The sequence below is a fragment of the Lineus longissimus genome, chromosome 13, assembly GCF_910592395.1.
Source record: "Lineus longissimus chromosome 13, tnLinLong1.2, whole genome shotgun sequence".
Lineage (NCBI taxonomy): Eukaryota > Metazoa > Nemertea > Pilidiophora > Heteronemertea > Lineidae > Lineus > Lineus longissimus.
This window is the reverse complement of record NC_088320.1, coordinates 2,419,321-2,441,902: the sequence shown is the minus strand read 5'-3', so window position 1 is coordinate 2,441,902 and position 22,582 is coordinate 2,419,321. Positions and strand designations below refer to the sequence as shown.

Sequence of the window (22,582 nt, the reverse complement as noted above, 5' to 3'; positions counted from 1 at the left end):
GAGAACTTCGGAAGCAATCTCCAAGCGTCGGCAAGCCTAACTCGGCCTACTGTCGCTGCCACAGTTGGCTCGCCAGTCACCTCTCAACAATAGGAACAATGATTGAACAATCGCCGGCCGACAATGGTTATAGTGGGTATCGTAACTGTTTGACACATATACACTTCACAGTGTTATGAAGAAACTATCACAACATCCTTAAAATGTTTTCTTATCGAAACATAATAAGAAGGCTTTTCAATCCATGTTACAAGCAGCGCACTATACACACTGGATCAGTGCGTGGACGATCAAACTGTGGCAGAGGGGCTATAGGACAATTTCAGCGGCGCTTGTAAATTGGACATTTGGCCCGGCGCCCGGGCCGGGAGATTGCTTCGGAAGCATTCGGATTTTCTCGTTTTCTCAAAATAGTAACACAATTCTATTGGTTGGTATTTTTAGGATCCTGGCAGTATATGAATAGAGTGTCAATGACTTAAAGCCAGAAGACCGCTTGTGTTGAAACTGGCAATACAGGGAGGTAAAAACACGAATTTTCTGCAATTTTTCAGCTACATCACTTGAAAAAGAAAGGTAGGCCATAACATAACTGTGATCTATTACCCTTTGGTACATCAACCCTCATAGTCACTGCCACTGGGGCCCACTTGTGCCCCTATTTAATTCCTGGCCTGGCCCTATACCATTTCATTTCATACCCCTATCTTTTAATCATGGTCTTCCCTCTACCATCAACTAGGAAAACTTATCATTAGGCCTTTTCTGCGGCGCTCATCCTCCCCTCAGCACTATATTAGACCCTTTGTACGCCGGTCATCCTACTTACTTCGCCGCCAAGGTCCGCCTTTTCCATATAGGTTCCCTTCTTTCTTTATCGTTTACCACCCGGTGCGTTCTCCCGGTCTGTCCCGGCATCCCATTCTTCCTCCTAAACTCCTGAGGCAGTTCATAAGTCGGGTCCAGTTCCGAGTCACCATGCTAAATTTCTGTCGGTCGCCCATCCATCGAACCGCTCTCGGCTGGAAACGTCAATAACAACGCCAGAATGATAAAGGAAATTCCTCGACCGGTTGGATGGTTGGGCGTCTCTCTCAAGTTGGGAGCATGAGGATCAAGTACAATTCTATTGCGCTTTTAATACTTTATACGTTCTTATCTTTTAGTTTAGTTAAGATTAAGATGGAGCACTTAAAGTTAGTCGTAGTCGGAGATGGTGGGGTTGGGAAAAGTTGCTTGCTGATCTCTTACACCACTGAATCTTTCCCCGGAGAGTATGTTCCAACGGTGTTCGACAACTACTCGGCAAATGTCATGTTTGATGGAAAACCAGTGAATATTGGTCTCTGGGATACGGCAGGACAGGTAAGTGCAAAAGCACTGACGAATCTTGGTAGTGAACCGAATGATTGATATCCAGCTAGGACTAGTTTTCGTTTGTCCCGTCCTTCCCTGAGTCTCCCGAGACAGAAGGAGAGCTACGTTGCGGAACGAGATAATTCCATTTCAGACTATCATGCCCACGGGTGGGTGACACAGAAACAGAATAATGACACTTACTCTTTTTCAGGAGGACTACGACAGGTTGCGCCCCCTGTCGTACCCCCAGACGGACGTCTTTTTCGTCTGCTTCTCTATTGCATCACGCGACTCGTTCGAGAACATTGCCGCTAAATGGGACCCAGAAATCAGCCATTATTGTCCACATACGCCCAGGCTCCTGATTGGGTGTAAAGGAGGTAAGTTGTACCTTTACGAAATAAGTGACGGTTCAGCTTTAAACAACATAGGAGGATCAGGTTCGTCGCTTCTAGACTACCGAGGCATCCGATTGCGCCATTCTAGAAAGTACGAAACCTTGCCGGAACGACCGTATATGCTGTCTCCAGAATGTATATGCTACCAGCTGCGTTTGTTTTCATTTTTCGTTTTTTTCCCGATGTTTTCCCGATGGCCTGCACCATGGCCACTTATTCAATCTATTGATGCCAAGTTTGTGCAATTTAATTTTGCAGATTTGCGTAATGAAAGAACCCCGGTGAGTAAATTAGAAGCCGAGAAGCTTGCAAAATCGTTGGGGATGGAGTATTGCGAATGCAGCGCCCTCACACAGCAAGGTGTCAAATACTGCTTCGACAAAGCGGTAAGTCTACCTGGTCCTTGGTCTCTGAGCTATTTGACGGTCATTGCCTCAACTACAGTATAACACAACCCGTGAAAATACAATCGGATCAAACACTTCTTCCAGGGAGACATTTTTTACTGCTTCAGCTGTTTCATAATTGAAAGGACCGTGTATGGAGAAGGAGGTGGCACGGTTCGTGTTGCCAATGAGTAAAATTAACAACAGATTTTGATCACCCGCGAAGAGGCCCATGCACTTCATTCTCGCTTCTTTCCACATCACAACATTTGCAGTCCCGTACTAATGACCGATTCACGTATATTTTCAGGCCCATGCCGCCCTATCATCACGTCCAGCGAAAGCCAAGGGCTTCTTCTCCGGCAAGAAGAAGAAATCCACGCCGCTACCACCAGTGATGCCCGAGACAGGTAAGACACCAACCGTCCTAATCGATTTTGGAACTGGCACATGAATGGTGTTTTAAAGCACCACCGGCACCTTTTGTAACTCTGGTTCCGAAAGTTGTGTCCTTTCTCAAGGACTAATGTCCTCGGCCTTTGTGCCAAAGACGTCAGGGCAACCGGCTCAGTACTTGAAACGGACAAAACGCATGGCGATCATCTTGCACTACTACTAGAATATTCTTCTACCTTTTCAGGTCGGGCGCCCTGGATTGAAGTGCAGACGTCGTCGTTTGGTCCGGACTGGCAGAAAATGTTGGAGAACCCCCGCCACGCTGATGTCGCATTCGTCATCCAGGGAAACTACCGTCTGGAGGCGCACAAATGCTTGCTGTGTTGCGCGTCGAGGTTGTTTTGCAGGGTCCTTGGTGTGACGCCCCCGGCCCCGGTAAGAGACAACCCCATCTTTGTAGATTAATATTTTGTTTTTGACAATTCGCCACATTCCTCAAGCAGAAATCATGTAGGACTTCCGGTCAGGTGACAGGTTTTAACCAATCAAACCCCCGTATGTGATCATGGCCCTGCTTGTCTGTGCCGATCAAGCATGATAGCTCTCTTCTTATTGGTCAATACCTGTCGAGACGTCCCAAATTGCTGCTGGAGGAAAGAAGCTCTCACACCATGGGCTACTTAGACGTCCCTGCCGAGTGTTCCGAATACGGTTCTTCCGGCGATCTCATTTCTTCCCTCAGTTTTCGATTTTCGATATATTTTGCAGAACAACCAACTTAAACAGATCCAAGCGCACGTCAACAAAATCACATGGGAGGAGATAAATTCTGGAACGGTGTCAGGTCTGGCTGGAATAAAAGAAGAGAAGACAGGGGCGTCTGGAAAGATTCGCACGGTCATCACCCTGAGTGATGACATCACGGTGAAGACTTTCACTCACGTGCTCGAGTTCCTGTACGCAGGTAGGTAAATGATCCATTTGTTAACGGGGATTCGAATATTGATGTAATGGAATTGTTTGGCTGCGAGAAATAGATTTCCATTTTCTTGAAGCGACCTCTGTAACTTAGCAGTTATATGTTCTTTTCAAAGGTGTACCAAACTTCGAAGAGAGTCACACAGACGAAGAGCTGATAGACTTGAAGAAGGTGGCGGGCATGTTTGATATGTCCTACCTAGTGACCATATGCGACAACGTCTTGACCGAGGAGGACTTCCTCAACCCGAGCATAGGGACCTTCCTGAATGATGAAACCGGCCAAGCTATGAAGAAACTGCTCATGAATCAGTCCACGATGGCTGATGTTGTGTTCCTTGTGGAAGGTATGTCCTAGCGATAGGTTACTGCACTATCGGACTTCGTAAAACGCTTTCACCTGGCAGCGAGCTTTTTCCATACACGCTCCCGTCTAAACTTAATCTAGACGCTTTTTCCCATACGCGATCCGTTTTTGATACTCATCTTGTTTCACACAAATTCCCTTCATTTTTCTCGCGCTCTTTCTACACCCGGCAAACATCTTTTTCCTAGACGTTCCCTTCTTTTAACTTATCTTACAGATATCTCTATGCACAAGACGTCTGGGTTTTTTTCTAACACACTTTCATACGGTACCACGACAGGTTTATACTTTTCATATGAGACGGCTTGATGGCCTCTCCGCCAACCTTAGGAACAAAAAGAGACCTGTGCCAGTGGCATACAATAGACAGATTAGAATTTAGTGCTCAACCAAATAATACATTGCATAAAGCACAGAACCTATACTATACAAATTATGCTTAGAGTGTACATACTGTAATTGGACAATCACTTAACAACACTGTGTCAGATACAGTATGTCACATCGAGTTGGATTACTTGTAGATGGGTATACGATTATCATCATTCATTTTGGACCATCACCGCTTATTAATAGATCGACGGTGCCTATGTCAATGTGAAGCTGTTTTTATTGTTAAGGCCAGAACAAATTCCTCAGTGCATGTATTTTTTGGGTCCATTTTAGGTGCACGAGTATATGGACACCAGACCATCCTATCATGTCGGTCTGAAGTCATGGCGGCTATGTTTAGTGAACATTTCACGGAGGGAAGCTCACATATGCCAGAGGTACGAATTCCAATCTTCGGTCGAGGTTTGGAGATTGAGTTGAAACTTGCAGTGAATCAATCAAATAAGATTGAACATCTCTAGAAATTAAAACAGTCTTGTGATTAGCCGAAAAGGTAGCGAGATCAGTCCACTGTCCAAGAACAGAATTAGTGTATCTTTCCAAGGAACTAAATCAGATTGAAACGCTCATTCTACGAGGAGGAAAGCACGTTGGCCATGTAAACCCTTTCGCCCCCGCCAGGCCCTTTCGCACCACCCTACGTCTTGTAGTTCCCTGGATTGGGCTTAATATAAACCATGTTATACTTCAGATTATCGTGCCTGATGTCTCCCTGGAAAATTTCCTGGCCTTGATCGAGTACCTCTACACAGACCACGCTCCCATTGAGTCTGGTGATTCAGTAGGCCTCCTAGTTGCAGCCGACAGATACTTCCAAACACGGCTAAAGAACCTTTGCGAGCTCTACATTACAAAAGAAGTCGACCGATCCGTGGTGAAAAATATTGAAAAATCGGAAATTGATGTAATTGGTCTGCTTCACGGTGCGCAGGTCAGTATTCACCCTATCGAATCAATCGTTTTCTGTGTTTTGCTTTGATTGGATGATGTTTGTCCAATTAGCGCCTTGTTTCTGACGCTATTATTGATTGGCCAGCTTCCTCCTTCCAAGAAGTCACACAAGATCACTCAAATACGACATATTGATGTGCTCTTTCCCGTTTCAGCAACACAATGCAGAGCAGTTAGCTTATTGGTGCCTCCACTTCATCTCAACCAACTACATCGCCTTTGAGAGGAGGCCAGAGTTTTCAGCTTTGGGAAAAGAAAATAGTGATTATGTGAAGGAGCATCGATGGCCGCCGTTGAAATATTTGGAAGAGGTTAAAGAGTACGAGAAGAAGATGGAGAAAGCTGGAGAGAGTTGTGTGGTCATGTGATCAAAACAACATAGAGGAGAGAAGGGAAACGTGATTGGCTCACACTGACACTAACGAGGAATGATAAAATGTATATGTAATGTAGCAGCATTTTGAACCTCAGACCAAGTGTGAGGGGAGGAGGATACAACTGACCAACTCAGGACTTTTGAGGATGGTGTAGCTTTTGAAATAAACAGTGTAAATTCGAGAATTCTTCGAACGAACAGATCCCGTCAGTAGTGTTGGCAGGAAAGGAAAGGTAGAACATTGAATGAGTCACTTTGAAATGAACTCCTGAATCTGATTACTAGGTCAGCGCATCAGTGACGTCTTCAGTATTCCATGTCATCATGTTGCTCACGCGACTCCAGGTGCCATTGTTGGTCTGTTGTTTCATACCAAGGATTCTACTGTAGAGTTGGTAGATGTCAACCATATGAATTGGCTTGGCGAGGTAGTTTTTCTTAAAATCTGGAGAAGAAGGCAAATTTCTTTTTCAAATATTGTAAAACCAATCGGTAGGATGTAGCGAGATATCGCAATTTTTGTATACGTATGAATTAATAAAGAATGTCGCACAAATTGAGTATTCAGACACGTGACAGCACAGCTATAAATCTAGCTATCTCGGTGAAACTCTCTGATCCAGAACCGAATCGGATGGTTTGGAGGGGTTGTCGCACAAATTGGCGACAACTCACTTTTCGCGGATCCTTGCTTGAACTTCGGGAGACTTCCATGACGTCACTATTGACACCGTCCAATCAAAATGATACTCGGCGACACTCACCTGGTCCAAATGCCATGAAAATCGTCCTCATTTCTTGCTCATTGTTGCTCCAACCATGGTTGCCAGTTTGAATGAAGAAGTCCTAATATCCAACGAAAAAAGCAACAGGATTTTTATTATAGGTCACCTGGAGCGATTAGAGATTTCCTATCAGGTCACAGGCATAATATTGACCAATCAGAAGCACAGTACTCAGTCATGAAAAAAACATCAAAAATTATTCCTGGATCTGGAATTACACGTAGAAAATGCACTGGATCTATGCATGCAGAAAATCTGAAAATGTTCCAACTTCGTCACCCGAGTTCGACCAGATCCACAGTTTAGAGGAGGACTCGGATATTGCCAGTAAGTTTGGTGAGGAACAATTTCAGCGATTTGCCGCAGAAAACAGTATATTATACAAAATAATAACGTCTTTGTTCGGAAAATTATACGGCTTCCCCTCGTGAGTACGCATGCGCGAATTTATTTCTCCGCTCGGAGAACTTCGGAAGCAATCTCCAAGCGTCGGCAAGCCTAACTCGGCCTACTGTCGCTACCACAGTTGGCTCGCCAGTCACCTCTCAACAATAGGAACAATCGCCGGCCGACAATGGTCATAGTGGGTATCGTAACTGTTTGACACATATACACTTCACAGTGTTATGAAAAAAACTATCACAACACCCTTAAAATGTTTTCTTATCGAAACATAATAAGAAGGCTTTTCAATCCATGTTACAAGCAGCGCACTATACACACTGGATCAGTGTGTGGACGATCAAACTGTGGCAGAGGGGCTATATGACAATTTCAGCGGCGCTTGTAAATTGGACATTTGGCCCGGCGCCCGGGAGATTGCTTCGGAAGCATTCGGATTTTCCTCGTTTTCTCAAAATAGTAACACAATTCTATTGGTTGGTATTTTTAGGATCCTGGCAGTATATGAATAGAGTGTCAATGACTTAAAGCCAGAAGACCGCTTGTGTTGAAACTGGCAATACAGGGAGGTAAAAACACGAATTTTCTGCAATTTTTCAGCTACATCACTTGAAAAAGAAAGGTAGGCCATAACATAACTGTGATCTATTACCCTTTGGTACATCAACCCTCATAGTCACTGCCACTGGGGCCCACTTGTGCCCCTATTTAATTCCTGGCCTGGCCCTATACCATTTCATTTCATACCCCTATCTTTTAATCATGGTCTTCCCTCTAGCATCAACTAGGAAAACTTATCATTAGGCCTTTTCTGCGGCGCTCATCCTCCCCTCAGCACTATATTAGACCCTTTGTGCGCCGGTCATCCTGCCTACTTCGCCGCCAAGTCGCCTTTTCCATACAGGTTCCCTTCTTTCTTTATCGTTTACCACCCGGTGCGTTCTCCCGGTCTGTCCCCGCATCCCATTCTTCCTCCTAAACTCCTGAGGCAGTTCATAAGTCAGGTCCAGTTCCGAGTCACCGTGCTAAATTTCTGTCTGTCGCCTATCAATCGAGCCGCTCTCGGCTGAGAACGTCAACCACAACGCCATAATGATAAAGGAAATTCCTCGATCGGTTGGATGGTTGGGCGTCTCTCTCAAGTTGGGAGTATGAGGATCAAGTACAATTCTATTGCGCTTTTAATACTTTATACGTTCTTATCTTTTAGTTTAGTTAAGATTAAGATGGAGAACTTAAAGTTAGTCGTAGTCGGAGATGGTGGGGTTGGGAAAAGTTGCTTGCTGATCTCTTACACCACTGAATCCTTCCCCAGAGAGTATGTTCCAACGGTGTTCGACATCAACTGGGCAAATGTCATGTTTGATGGAAAACCAGTGAATATTGCTCTCTGGGATACGGCAGGACAGGTAAGTGCAAAAGCACTGACGAATCTTGGTAGTAAACCGAATGATTGATATCCAGCTAGGACTAGTTTTCGTTTGTCCCGTCCTTCCCTGAGTCTCCCGAGACAGATGGAGAGCTACGTTGCGGAACGAGATAATTCCATTTCAGACTATCATGCCCACGGGTGGGTGACACAGAAACAGAATAATGACACTTACTCTTTTTCAGGAGGACTACGACAGGTTGCGCCCCCTGTCGTACCCCCAGACGGACGTCTTTTTCGTCTGCTTCTCTATTGCATCACGCGACTCGTTCGAGAACATTGCCGCTAAATGGGACCCAGAAATCAGCCATAATTGTCCACATACGCCCAGGCTCCTGATTGGGTGTAAAGGAGGTAAGTCGTACCTTTACGAAATAAGTGACGGTTCAGCTTTAAACAACATAGGAGGATCAGGTTCATCGCTTCTAGACTACCGAGGCATCCGATTGCGCCATTCTAGAAAGTACGAAACCTTGCCGGAACGACCGTATATGCTGTCTCCAGAATGTATTTGCTACCAGCTGCGTTTGTTTTCATTTTTCGTTTTTTCCCCCGATGTTTTCCCGATGGCCTGCACCATGGCCACTTATTCAATCCATTGATGCCAAGTTTGTGCAATTTAATTTTGCAGACTTGCGAGATGAAAGAACCCCAGTGAGTAAATTAGAAGCCGAGAAGCTTGCAAAATCGTTGGGGATGGAGTATTGCGAATGCAGCGCCCTCACACAGCAAGGTGTCAAATACTGCTTCAACAAAGCGGTAAGTCGACCTGGTCCTTGGTCTCTGAGCTATTTGACGGTCATTGCCTCAACTACAGTATAACACAACCCGTGAAAATACAATCGGATCAAACACTTCTTCCAGGGGGAAATTTTTTACTGCTACAGCTGTTTCATAATTGAAAGGACCGTGTATGGAGAAGGAGGTGGCACGGTTCGTGTTGCCAATGAGTAAAATTAACAGAACAGATTTTGATCACCCGCGAAGAGGCCCATGCACTTCATTCTCGCTTCTTTCCACATCACAGCATTTGCAGTCCCGTACTAATGACCGATTCACGTATATTTTCAGGCCCATGCCGCCCTATCATCACGTCCAGCGAAAGCCAAGGGCTTCTTCTCCGGCAAGAAGAAGAAATCCACGCTGCTACCACCAGTGATGCCCGAGACAGGTAAGACACCAACCGTCCTAATCGATTTTGGAACTGGCACATGAATGGTGTTTTAAAGCACCACCGGCACCTTTTGTAACTCTGGTTCCGAAAGTTGTGTCCTTTCTCAAGGACTAATGTCCTCGACCTTTGTGCCAAAGACGTCAGGGCAACCGGCTCAGTACTTGAAACGGACAAGACGCATGGCGATCATCTTGCACTACTACTAGAATATTCTTCTACCTTTTCAGGTCGGGCGCCCTGGATTGAAGTGCAGACGTCGTCGTTTGGTCCGGACTGGCAGAAAATGTTGGAGAACCCCCGCCACGCTGATGTCGCATTCGTCATCCAGGGAAACTACCGTCTGGAGGCGCACAAATGCTTGCTGTGTTGCGCGTCGAGGTTGTTTTGCAGGGTCCTTGGTGTGACGCCCCCGGCCCCGGTAAGAGACAACCCCATCTTTGTAGATTAAGATTTTGTTTTTGACAATTCGCCACATTCCTCAAGCAGAAATCATGTAGGACTTCCGGTCAGGTGACAGGTTTTAACCAATCAAACCCCCATATGTGATCATGGCCCTGCTTGTCTGTGCCGATCAAGCATGATAGCTCTCTTCTTATTGGTCAATACCTGTCGAGACGTCCCAAATTGCTGCTGGAGGAAAGAAGCTCTCACACCATGGGCTACTTAGACGTCCCTGCCGAGTGTTCCGAATACGGTTCTTCCGGCGATCTCCTTTCTCCCCTCAGTTTTCGATTTTCGATATATTTTGCAGAACAACCAACTTAAACAGATCCAAGCGCACGTCAACAAAATCACATGGGAGGAGATAAATTCTGGAACGGTGTCAGGTCTGGCTGGAATAAAAGAAGAGAAGACCGGGGCGTCTGGAAAGATTCGCACGGTCATCACCCTGAGTGATGATATTACGGCGAAGACTTTCACTCACGTGCTCGAGTTCCTGTACGCAGGTAGGTAAATGATCCATTTGTTAACGGGGATTCGAATATTGATGCAATGGAATTGTTTGGCTGCGAGAAATAGATTTCCATTTTCTTGAAGCGACCTCTGTAACTTAGCAGTTATATGTTCTTTTCAAAGGTGTACCAAACTTCGAGGAGAGTCACACAGACGAAGAGCTGATGGACTTGAAGAAGGTGGCGGGCATGTTTGATATGTCCTACCTAGTGACCATATGCGACAACGTCTTGACCGAGGAGGACTTCCTCAACCCGAGCATAGGGACCTCCCTGAATGATGAAACCGGCCAAGCTATGAAGAAACTGCTCATGAATCAGTCCACGATGGCTGATGTTGTGTTCCTTGTGGAAGGTATGTCCTAGCGACAGGTTACTGCACTATCGGACTTCGTAAAACGCTTTCACCTGGCAGCAAGCTTTTTCCATACATGCTCCCGTCTAAACTTAAACTAAGACGCTTTTTCCCATACGCGATCCGTTTTTGATACTCATCGGACAGACATCTTGTTTCACACAAATTCCCTTCATTTTACTCGCGCTCTTTCTACACCCGGCAAACATCTTTTTCCTAGACGTTCCCTTCTTTTAACTTATCTTACAGATATCTCTATGCACAAGACGTCTGGGTTTTTTTCTAACACACTTTCATACGGTACCACGACAGGTTAATACTTTTCATATGAGACGGCTTGATGGCCTCTCCGCCAACCTTAGGAACAAAAAGAGACCCGTGCCAGTGGCATACAATAGACAGATTAGAATTAATTGCTCAACCAAATAGTACATTGCATAAAGCACAGAACCTATACTATACAAATTATGCTTAGAGTGTACATACTGTAACTGGATAATCACTTAACAACACTGTGTCAGATACAGTATGTCACATCGAGTTGGATTACTTGTAGATGGGTATACGATTATCATCATTCATTTCGGACCATCACCGCTTATTAATAGATCGACGGTGCCTATGTCAATGTGAAGCTGTTTTTATTGTTAAGGCCAGAACAAATTCCTCAGTGCATGTATTTTTGGTCCATTTTAGGTGCGAAAGTATATGGACACCAGACCATCCTATCATGTCGGTCTGAAGTCATGGCGGCTATGTTTAGTGAACATTTCACGGAGGGAAGCTCACATATGCCAGAGGTACGAACTCCAATCTTCGGTCGAGGCTTGGAGATTGAATTGAAACTTGTAGTGAATCAATCAAATAAGATTGAACATCTCTAGAAATTAAAACAGTCTTGTGATTAGCCGAAAAGGTAGCGAGATCAGTCCACTGTCCAAGAACAGAATTAGTGTATCTTTCCAAGGAACTAAATCAAATTGAAACGTTCATTCTACGACGAGGAAAGCACGTTGGCCATGTAAACCCTTTCGCCCCCGCCAGGCCCTTTCGCACCACCCTACGTCTTGTAGTTCCCTGGATTGGGCTTAATATAAACCATGTTATACTTCAGATTATCGTGCCTGATGTCTCCCTGGAAAATTTCCTGGCCTTGATCGAGTACCTCTACACAGACCACGCTCCCATTGAGTCTGGTGATTCAGTAGGCCTCCTAGTTGCAGCCGACAGATACTTCCAAACACGGCTAAAGAACCTTTGCGAGCTCTACATTACAAAAGAAGTCGACCGATCCGTGGTGAAAAATATTGAAAAATCGGAAATTGATGTAATTGGTCTGCTTCACGGTGCGCAGGTCAGTATTCACCCTATCGAATCAATCGTTTTCTGTGTTTTGCTTTGATTGGATGATGTTTGTCCAATTAGCGCCTTGTTTCTGACGCTATGGTTGATTGGCCAGCTTCCTCCTTCCAAGAAGTCACACAATGTCACTCCAATACGACATATTGATGTGCTCTTTCCCGTTTCAGCAACACAATGCAGAGCAGTTAGCCTATTGGTGCCTCCACTTCATCTCAACCAACTACATCGCCTTTGAGAGGAGGCCAGAGTTTTCAGCTTTGGGAAAAGAAAATAGTGATTATGTGAAGGAGCATCGATGGCCGCCGTTGAAATATTTGGAAGAGGTTAAAGAGTACGAGAAGAAGATGGAGAAAGCTGGAGAGAGTTGTGTGGTCATGTGATCAAAACAACATAGAGGATAGAAGGGAAACGTGATTGGCTCACACTGACACTAACGAGGAATGATAAAATGTAATGTAATGTAGCATCATTCTGTACCTCAGACCAAGTGTGAGGGGAGGAGGATACAACTGACCAACTCAGGACTTTTGAGGATGGTGCAGCTTTTGAAATAAACAGTGTAAATTCGAGAATTCTTCGAACGAACAGATCCCGTCAGTAGTGTTGGCAGGAAAGGAAAGGTAGAGCATTGAATGAGTCACTTTGAAAATGAACTCCTGAATCTGATTACTAGGTCAGCGCATCAGTGACGTCTTCTGTATTCCATGTCATCATGTTGCTCACGCGACTCCAGGTGCCATTGTTGGTCTGTTGTTTCATACCAAGGATTCTACTGTAGAGTTGGTAGATGTCAACCATATGAATAGGCTTGGCGAGGTAGTTTTTCTTAAAATCTGGAGAAGAAGGCAAATTTCTTTTTCAAATATTGTAAAACCAATCGGTAGGATGTAGCGAGATATCGCAATTTTTGTATACGTATGAATTAATAAAGAAGGTCGCACAAATTGAGTATTCAGACACGTGACAGCACAGCTATAAATCTAGCTATCTCGGTGAAACTCTCTGATCCAGAACCGTGTCGGATGGTTTGGAGGGGTTGTCGCACAAATTGGCGACAACTCACTTTTCGCGGATCCTTGCTTGAACTTCGGGAGACTTCCATGACGTCACTATTGACACCGCCCAATCAAAATGATACTCGGCGACACTCACCTGGTCCAAATGCCATGAAAATCGTCCTCATTTCTTGCTCATTGTTGCTCCAACCATGGTTGCCAGTTTGAACGAAGAAGTCCTAATATCCAACGAAAAAAGCAACAGGATTTTTATTAGAGGTCACCTGGAGCAATTAGAGATTTCCTATCAGGTCACAGGCATAATATTGACCAATCAGAAGCACAGTACTCAGTCATGAGCGTGCAGCTCTCTGCGCCGAACAAGCATGCAGGCTAACAGCATGATAGGCGCCTGATGATTGGCCCAAACCTCTGACAGGAAGTCCCAACTGTTTCTTGAGAAAAGGTAGCGAATGGTATTGCCATATCAACAAAAGCACCTGGTCTGTTTGGCATTTTGATCAGCGATCAAGACATGCGTGAGGGTAGTATGCATGCAGAGGTGAATAAATCCAGTTACTGAGGACGGTAGTTCGTGAAATGTCATGATAGACAGGTTTTGCAAGCCTGAGAAGAGCTATGACACCACGATGTCCGAAGTTTAAATGTACATTTATCGATGATTAGCTGATTTCTCCTGCATCTAAGTAGAAAATATGATTTACGAGTGCCGCGTAAATGAATTAGCGCAGAGCCTCACACAGGCGACCGACCGGAGGTGAACATCTATTCTAAGGTCTCCTCCTTTCACGGCACGAGGACTTGATGACACCACTGACCTTCGTATTCTTACTCCGTTATTCGTACTTATCGCAAAACCTGCTTATGATATCGTTTAACAACGTCAAATACTTACAAATGGTCTGATGATACACCAGCCGGGGTCAGCGACTAGTAAGATCGGCGGTGTCCGTTCGTTGTCTCCAAAATGCCAGTTGGGCACGTCAGAATAGTGCTGCTTGAGGTAGACGTGAAGGTGCGGGTGCTTGTTTACAAATAGACCGTACATCTGAGCGCAAAAAGATGAATAAACAAAGGGTATTATTTGTAAATCGCGTTTATGCTGTGCCGATACATATGTCACATTTGAGTGGCCTTTTCCTATGTTACGCCCCATTTGAGTAACAGCCCGTTTCTCGCCTCCGCAGCTCTCTCTTCTTGCCTAGGTTACGCCCCCATTTGAGCAAAATCTATTTCTCGCATACGAAGTTCTCTTCTAACCGAGGTTACGCCCCCATTTAAGCAACAGTCTTAGCGGCATTAGACTACCAGAAATTCCAGGAGCAGGATAGGACTTACCGTCATAATCTGCTGGGGCCGTTTCGGCCAAAGAAACAACGCCGCACAGCCAGAGCTCACTGTCACCAGGTCCGTAGTATACCATTGCCAGTAACCTGCCATGAAGATGAAACCTCGATCGAATTGAGTTAAGAACATCGATAAAGATGGTCAAGTTCAAAAGTCGGACAAGGTGACTCATATAATTAGTTGAGAAATAACAGAATTGGATTAATCAACCTACATTCGTCGAGATACTTAACAACAAGTGCATACGCAAGTTGGATTGCACTCACTGATGTAGTCCACGAGGTAGATCAATTGGCTTCGATTCGCGTCCATCATTCCGTGATCTGAGAGCAGAATGACGTCAACGGTTTCAGTCAGGTTTCTAACTTCTAGTTCATCCACCAGGTGGTTGATGGCGTCATCCACATTGCGGAGGGAGGTGTTATGTTGTTCTGTGTGAACACCGTAAAAATGACCGTTGTGGTCGACGTTGTCGGTGTACAGGGCTGGAAAATACACATGTATTTAGCAAAGAAGTTGGAATACCGTTCATACCGTTCGAAACCAATCTCCCACTGAGAGGATAGCTAGCATTTGCTGCGGAGCAAATGTACGCTATAGTTAACGGTGCCGGTATAGTGGTACCAAGCGAGGCTAGGATTGGTTCGACTACATCACCGTCTCGTCAGTTCTGCGGGGCGTGGCCGATCACCCGGTAAAATGATCTCACGGCCGGCCGAATTTGCCGAGGCATTACCATAGCAGACGAATACAATTATCTTACTTACATACTTACCAACAAAGTCTGTTTGGTCGTACTGTAAGAGGTGCAGACTCTCGTCTAAGTGGGCCATGAATGGGATATGCTCCACACTACCCCAGCTGGGGTAGGGGACGCAGTGGTCAGCTGTCATGCCTCTAACAGTTTGGGTGCAGCCGAGCCAGTAGAAGAGGTGCGTCCGTATACCCTTCAATGGAAAGTCACCAGATAATAATTTGGTTGGCAATACTTTCACATGGGATTCTTCTTGAAAACGGCGGTTTCGCTATACACTTGAGAATTATAACAATGCTCTATACAGATTCCATAAAATTCCACCTGCCCATCATAAGGAAGTTCATTTACGATTCCTACTTGCATAAATTTCCAGAGAAAGGTATTGACGAAAAGGCTATTTGCTTCTGGTATGTAAAGGATAAGCTAGAATTCGGGGAATATACCTGCATTTTAGCTGTGATCCAGAAAGGTTCTGCTCCGTCCCACCACGTCGGGTTGTAGTAGTTATCCCCGCGGAACGAAAAGTATTTTTCTGTTTTTGAGTCATAGATGTTGTTGTCAATCATACCATGACTTTCCACATGCAAACCTTGAAAGGAATTTGAAGGAGACCTCAACCGATGCTGATACCTGCATATCGGTTTGGGGTCATTACCGTAAACCACTAGTTACAGCATTCCGGGTATCACATCATTTATTCTAACAATCTTAAATTGGGTTGCTATTCTTTCCAGCTTGGCCATAAATACTTGTACAGGGCCAAGCAGGGTACTTCTACAGGGGAACTACATGTATTACTTTTTACCGTAGAGGTTGGATTGGGGAAACTTATGTTCAATCATATATTCAATGCGTGTGTGACGCCCAAGTCATGCCAGTGCGTCTCCGCAAATATATAGATCACGACTCACAAGTAAAGCTGTCGGAACTATTGTATAGTCTTGTTTGTGATATTTTATTCACTCTTTGAAAGTGAAACACACTTCTTACCCGTGTCTATGGTGTAATGATTCGGGAACGTATTTGTCGGAAACTCCGGTATAAGGTAGCGTGCCTTTACCCCTAACCGTGCCAATCGTTGAAACCCCGTCAAACCTGGATAACCAGGATAGTCCCAACTCATTCCATCAAACAGGAGAAGCATCACTTTGCGGCCTGCTGGACGAAGTTGTTCGTCGGGTCCTGGTAGGGGTGAAGTTGTTGCCAAGATGACCACCGTCATCAATATCCAGAGGCGATCTGGACCGAAGGTGAACATATTTTGGTTTCGTCTGGAGAGAGAAGATCTTTCATCGAATCGTTGAATTTAATGAAAAAACATGCATACCAAGATTAAATGAAACTGGGGTTATTTATTCTTGAGGATACGTTCCTCTCAACTGCGTGCCCTCAAAGCTAGAAGCCATTATCTGAAGTGACTCCTGGGTGATTGGAAATCAGTCTCACGTCCGTGTGTGATTTGGCCCGAGATTTGGCTTATCTGCATGCACTTGTGTAATAACGTAAGTGCAAACATGATAAGCACGACAACACAACAGGTAGAACGCACCAGCCAGATTATGATGACACCGTGTATCTGCGGTGTCATCTTGGACGGTAAGCTTGGAAAGCAGGTTAAGTTTTATCTACACCTCTTGGGTGCTGTGGTATTGGCCATGTCCCTCTCCCTAATGGAGAGGAAGATGAACAGGATGACGAAATCGGCCTGCCTCGGGAGCCTAGTTTAACCACCTTTACCACCTGCGGTAACATCCTAGAGATACGAGTCTAGAGGTCCATGCTTCTGACATGGCCTGTTGTTCTCACAATATGGACCGAAATTTGTCTACATGGTAACCTTATCTTTCAAGTGACTGAGTGACATACGTCTTCTCCCTTTGTTGAAGAAAATAAAGGCGAAGAAATGTCCAGAGACAGATAATGGTCACGAGATCACGTTATTCTTATGTGTTATTCTTATGGCGAATATATCCAATATGCTGTCACATATCATAAGGATACAATACATCAATGTATAGTTTCAACCTTTATTCATTGATAGGAAGAATACTGACATGCGACAAGTTATTACATTTTCAGTGAAATTTCGAATCTACCCCCCAAGCCCAGAGCTGCCGCTGAAAATGTTCAGGGATCACTGTCAAACGCTGTACACCCAACCAAATGGACACCTACCTCGGCTTTCAGTGTTCCCAGGACCTAATGATCTCGCGTTTATCGTCCCTTTATTGATATCATGACACCTTTTAACAAATCGGGTTCGTTGGTCAACAATTTGATTATCGATGTGTCATTGTATGTCATTTCAACGTGACCGTGTTCCACTTATGATTCAGTACAGGTCGAGGCGCAGGCTGCATCGGTGGTTCACGTGCCACACTATACGCATCCTAAGAAGATCCGCTTCTTGGCAGACAGTCATCTCACCATTGACCTCTCTCATTTGTTCCTCCAAGAGTGGACTTGAATGGCTGATTTTCGGTTGTAATGCTGGGCTATTTCAAAATCTGTGAAGCTGTTGCGTGAATAAATAAAAGCTCGGGTAATGACCTAATGTGAACTTTCCTACCTCACTATATCATCGTGACATTAAAGACCACTTTAGATAAAACTCCATTGATTGTTTAGCACGAACCAACCCCGGAGATTCCAACCAACAAAGACCATGTTGTCAATTCAAAACTCTCAGTCAAAAGCGATGTTTTTTTCTTTGCGTATAACTTCAATGTTTGATAATATATACACTGGTTGAGCATAAAATGTATAATCATAATGTTATTTCCCAAAAAATAATCTTGGACAGTCCCAGTCCCGCTGAGAGCAAACTCCTCGATATTAAAATATCAGAAATACGATAATTTCAAACAGAGATAACTCAGATCTTGTCTGTTAAAAATGACTTATGATGATAAGTGGTTTTCGAACTTTGTTCTTCGAATGGTGACTTTCGTTATCGATGTTGCTAAGAATTAACTCTTTATTTACATAAAGTCAGTAATTTCCTTGACATTTTGCTCACTATGATGGGAGATCTTTGTAAGTCCCAGCGGAAGAGAGTCGTGGGTTTGTAAATTGTGAGCAGAGCGATTGATCTGGTGACTTAAAAGGTAGTGGGTTCGGTGACAAGGGGTGAGATGTGACGGGGATAATATTTACAGCAGGAAAGCCTGCCGCTAACCTCCACTGGAGAAACGCTAAGCTGTCCACACGGAGACACTTTTACGTCCGCGTTATGATCTTTCCGAGCCTGTCAAAATCCAAGCCTGCCGTGACTGCTTCTTTTCCTCACCATTCACCAGTCTCTGTCCACTTTTACACAAGCAACCTTCCTGTGTCGGTAGTTGTTTCTGGCGGGTCTTGGTAAGACCGGCCGAAGACGCCAGCGGTGGGCGGCACCCCGCTTGGCATGGAATTGGTCCAGAGAATGAGGTCAGCCGGACGACGTATGGTGGGCATATGGTGGGCGTCGGCAGTCCCGTGTTTGGGTGAGTTTATTTCATACCCTTTTGCCCTGTTTGGGAACCGCCCAAGGAACACACAAACACCCTTGCTGCAAGTTCTGGGCTTCTGCCACTCTTTGCTGGTCTTTTGCAGATAATGAGATAGCAGGTAAGTGGAAAGTAGCAGGTCTGATACTGGGTAATGCATAACACAAAAAATATCAACACCAAATAAAAGTACATGTAGGCTAGTGTACATTTTCATATTTATAAATGAAACCTTGACATTAACTTTGCCCGGCGCTGCGCTTTTCCTGATGAAGCGTGGACTATTTCAAGGGTCTGCCATCTGTTGTATAGCTGGTTTAAGACATATTAGACAATCGGAATTTCACCGTCACTCCAAAAAAGAAAAAGAGGTCACAAGATTGGCATAGGGCCTAGGCGGTGTGGTTGAGGAAGTGCTCTGTGAATGTGATGATCACCTTCTTGGATTAGAGGCCTGTTCCTTCCGTTCAAATCAGATTTCAATCTGAATTTGGGGTTTTCGAGTCCAATTGTGAAAAACGGACTGAATATCAGTTCAAAAGGTGCTGCTTTATACACTGATATAAGATATACGCGCCACAGCGATGACCTTGACACGGCCATCTTTATCACCAATTACCAGAGCGGGCCTCATACAAACAATGCCCACAAACGAACCTGACATTGAAGTCTTTCTACCTTGCTGAAATTAATAGGAGAGGTTCCTTATTAATAAAAAAGTGGCACTACATATTACTACATGGTCAAAGTGAGGCACTATCCACCGGAACTACATACATGTATGGAAATAATAAATCTTCTAAATACACTGTAGTAGTTCGACTAAATAAAAGGTGACCCTCCTATCGAAATCTTGCAGGTACAATTAGACGAATGGTTGTCAGAGTTTTGATGGAAAACATTTGGTCTCTCACTGAGTACTCAAATTTCCTAATAGGATAAACCTAGGTATAAAAATTTCACTTGTGTGTGAAAAATCAATGGAAAGGTTGGTATGGATTCAAATAATCTTACGCAGAGCAGAACATGGTTTGTGATGTTTATTCATTTTGGTAATGCACCTATCCTATTCACTGTTTCTATGTTTTCGAAGGCATTAAATGTTTTATGAAAATGTCTGATGCTGTTCTGCGGTAAAACAAATGTTCTTAAATTTCGTGTATGAGAATGAAATTAACATGATTATAAGTAAGTGTCTTTGGGGTTTAATGCGAATCACTTGCCCTATGCAAGTGCCCCAAAATCCAAAAAGTAATACCATCGCTCAGTTAAATTATTTGAATCTCCACTTGAAGTTAAAGCGACGTAACAAGAAAGTTCTGAGAAGTTCTGTTTTGAAATTCAATAGCACCGATTATGTCCTTTCAGGTTACAGGAAGTGACAATGTCATCACGTGACTCTCACCATTTCCTGCTTAACAGCAGCAACTGTTTCCAGTTTGAATATTTTATCCAGATTGATGGACTTTGTTTAATTTTGTGGGTATCCGTTATGAGTATCCTCGTTCAGGATCTGCCTCGTTTTTGTATCGAAATCGTCTGCTCCGTGTTCGACTTGTGTCGGTAATTTGAAAGGCTTGACTCCTGTAAATAGAAAAGGAAAGACAAATCAAATACTGTCTTCAATGAGAAACAGAGTGGCTTATTTATCAAAAGTTGAAAACAGGCTGCCTGTTTTATAGGCCATGCGCGATTGGGCCTTTGGGCGAAAAAATCTCCGTAGAGGTAGTTTTGAATGGTAGGCCTATCTCGGAGGTATTGGTCCGTTGTATAGCATACCGAATTCACGGTGCTAAGTCGGTCTCATTGTTTGTGAAAATGGCCAGTTCTCATAGAGGGAGGCTCGAATTTCCGATGTAGTTTACACGAACACTCTCCCAGACTGTCGCCTCAAAATGGCTTTGATATCGAACAAGCTGTTCCCAGGAACATGCTCGTGGTAGTATTAGCTTCGTGAGGTGTATACTTCTCGAGTAATGGCTTTTTACCACAGATGGGACACAGAAGGCTTTATTGAGAAAGCAAAAGTAATGTGTGTTGCCACCCCTAACCCCTACGACAGAAGTGTCAAATTCAGCAAAAACTGTTCGATGAGGGTTTTTTTGCTGGTCGATCTCACGATGAGAAATCCGCCAACTATTCGATGGAACAGCCATACTCCCCCACTGGGGACTACTTCACCTTGTTCAAAAGAACATAATTATGCACCATGCATATAAAACAAAACATAAAGAACAGCGACACCTAAAAATAAATGAATTATTTATAGGAATTACTTCTAGAAAATTTCCTTAACTTCAGATACTGTTAGAAAAAAACAGGTTTGCGTGTTCTGAATAACGCCCGCAATAATTGAATTAGTAACCAATTCTCGGTGCGGTGCATCCTCCAATAGCGGAGAAGCTGTTTGGCTAGAGTGTCTTCGCAATTAACCTACTTGTATATTCGCGAATATAAAAATCGCTAAAAATATATTTTCCGTCTTTTTTTATACGCCCTTTCGGTCAGTTGCCCTTCGTCATTCTATAATACACACTTGGAACAGGAGCCGGTCTTTGCAGTTCGTTATTTTGAAATGGAAAAATGGCACCATACCACCTTTTGCCACTTACTTCCTCAGGTGATGTACAATGTACAACAATCAAAATTTAGGGACAAAAAAACAACAACAATAAACCAACCAAACATAGGAAACACTAAAAAAGCAACAACACCAAAGTACCAGTAATAAACAATAAGCATAATAAGCATACTAAATTGAGTGAATGGTTCGTGTAGAAGTTTCACCGATATAACGTCGCTTCATTAATTAGGCCTACTAATACTACCGGGAAATAATTCTGAAATCGACTCAAAGGCCAAGGATATGACGTTACGACTATGTCGGACAACTCTACGCGTTTGTGTCAACTAACTTCATATTCATGATAACTTGAACTGCACAAAGCTGTCACAAACAAAAAGGTCGTATTTGAAATTTGTCAACATGAAAAAAAGACTTTGCTGAAATATCTCGATCGAAGGACTTGATATCTCGATCGATTGACTTTTCATCTTGATCGATCGAGATATCATCGCGGGCGACTGGGAGAAGTTTGTTTTCCTATCTTGAAAAAGTAAGCAAGAAGTAAGCACAATAAAGAACATATTTAAAATTGATGACTTACCTCGCGCAGACAGTTCCATTAATAACGCCTTTGCGAGTAATCGGTTATCGTATAAATCTCTGGAATCATTTAAATCAAAGTCCGGGCGGGGTGCTACGAAACCGCGCCTACCTATCCTCGGGTATTCATTTTCCTTCGAACTCGTAAAGAAGATCCCATGCGCCAGGTGCGTCAAGCACACCACCAAAAGGGCTTGTACTAAAATATGTCGGGACTCCATTGTGTAGCTGGAACGAAAGGAAGAGAGAGACTGATAACAATTCGCCAGGTTTTAAGTATAAAAGCTTCGCGAGATTGCAACCTCGTCGCAATGAGTGCTTTGGGGATTGACAACGCCACACGTAGTTCCAAGATCGTAGCGGTCATTAGTGGGCGTCACTGCTCCTGGGATGAGGTTGCGCATTGTGTGGCTGGGCGTAGGTTTTTCTTTTACCCGTCGTGAATATCAAATATGTTTATTGTGCTAAAAGCGATATCATGATTTTGATTTGTCGTTAATTTGGAAATTCAGTGGTGTTCTTTTGAAATATCTATATGAATTAAAGTAACTGAATGCTCTGAACAGAGGTCTTGAATAAAACGAATCTGGAGGGCTAACATTCAGGCAACAACCTTCACTATGAACACCGAATCTCGGTTATGACTCGATATGAATTGCTAACATTCAGGCAACAACTTTCACTACGAACACCAAATCTCGACAAGGAAGTGATATCAGGTACACAACACAAAAGCCGCAGGCG

The 22,582-nt window shown here is 44.0% G+C and overlaps 3 protein-coding genes across 4 annotated transcripts; 2 read left to right on the top strand and 1 right to left on the bottom strand.

Annotated features, from left to right (window-relative positions):
• The first annotated feature begins 489 nt into the window (after window positions 1-489).
• Window positions 490-6,375, top strand: LOC135497598 (rho-related protein racA-like). The gene is made up of 11 exons (XM_064787380.1): window positions 490-576; window positions 1,167-1,365; window positions 1,571-1,739; window positions 2,016-2,143; window positions 2,454-2,553; window positions 2,784-2,974; window positions 3,308-3,503; window positions 3,634-3,864; window positions 4,551-4,654; window positions 4,969-5,208; window positions 5,384-6,375. Exons 2-11 carry the CDS (start codon window positions 1,183-1,185, stop codon window positions 5,594-5,596), a joined length of 1,755 nt encoding a protein of 584 aa, XP_064643450.1. The 5' UTR covers window positions 490-576; window positions 1,167-1,182; the 3' UTR covers window positions 5,597-6,375.
• On the bottom strand, window positions 5,776-22,091 carry LOC135497601 (glycerophosphocholine cholinephosphodiesterase ENPP6-like). Of its 2 annotated transcripts, none has more exons than XM_064787382.1 (10): window positions 21,840-22,091; window positions 17,360-20,256; window positions 16,175-16,455; window positions 15,628-15,773; window positions 15,203-15,374; window positions 14,694-14,912; window positions 14,419-14,513; window positions 13,976-14,128; window positions 6,369-6,450; window positions 5,776-6,049 (listed from the first exon to the last, which is right to left on the bottom strand). In XM_064787382.1, the coding sequence occupies exons 3-10, from the start codon at window positions 16,440-16,442 to the stop codon at window positions 5,886-5,888; spliced, it is 1,299 nt and encodes a 432-aa protein (XP_064643452.1). In that variant the 5' UTR covers window positions 16,443-16,455; window positions 17,360-20,256; window positions 21,840-22,091; the 3' UTR covers window positions 5,776-5,885. The 2 variants fall into 2 exon arrangements, with proteins under 2 accessions (XP_064643452.1, XP_064643453.1); XM_064787383.1 differs by lacking the exons at window positions 5,776-6,049; window positions 6,369-6,450 and adding exons at window positions 12,734-12,897; window positions 13,217-13,298.
• LOC135497599 (rho-related protein racA-like) lies at window positions 7,336-12,444 on the top strand. The gene is made up of 11 exons (XM_064787381.1): window positions 7,336-7,413; window positions 8,002-8,200; window positions 8,406-8,574; window positions 8,852-8,979; window positions 9,292-9,391; window positions 9,622-9,812; window positions 10,146-10,341; window positions 10,472-10,702; window positions 11,399-11,502; window positions 11,817-12,056; window positions 12,232-12,444. Exons 2-11 carry the CDS (start codon window positions 8,018-8,020, stop codon window positions 12,442-12,444), a joined length of 1,755 nt encoding a protein of 584 aa, XP_064643451.1. The 5' UTR covers window positions 7,336-7,413; window positions 8,002-8,017.
• Window positions 22,092-22,582: the final 491 nt, after the last annotated feature.

Bases quoted from the DNA above. Each gene is read 5' to 3' on its own strand.
- LOC135497598 (XM_064787380.1), top strand. From the start codon at position 1,183: ATGGAGCACTTAAAGTTAGTCGTAGTCGGAGATGGTGGGGTTGGGAAA. The intron at 1,366-1,570 runs GTAAGTGCAAAA...ACTCTTTTTCAG, and splicing joins TCTGGGATACGGCAGGACAG to GAGGACTACGACAGGTTGCG. The intron at 5,209-5,383 runs GTCAGTATTCAC...TTCCCGTTTCAG, and splicing joins GTCTGCTTCACGGTGCGCAG to CAACACAATGCAGAGCAGTT.
- LOC135497601 (XM_064787382.1), bottom strand. From the start codon at position 16,442: ATGTTCACCTTCGGTCCAGATCGCCTCTGGATATTGATGACGGTGGTC. The intron at 15,375-15,627 runs GTATATTCCCCG...TTTCCATTGAAG, and splicing joins GGATCACAGCTAAAATGCAG to GGTATACGGACGCACCTCTT. The intron at 6,451-13,975 runs GTAAGTATTTGA...GTTGGATATTAG, and splicing joins GGTGTATCATCAGACCATTT to GACTTCTTCATTCAAACTGG.
- LOC135497599 (XM_064787381.1), top strand. From the start codon at position 8,018: ATGGAGAACTTAAAGTTAGTCGTAGTCGGAGATGGTGGGGTTGGGAAA. The intron at 8,201-8,405 runs GTAAGTGCAAAA...ACTCTTTTTCAG, and splicing joins TCTGGGATACGGCAGGACAG to GAGGACTACGACAGGTTGCG. The intron at 9,813-10,145 runs GTAAGAGACAAC...TATATTTTGCAG, and splicing joins GTGTGACGCCCCCGGCCCCG to AACAACCAACTTAAACAGAT.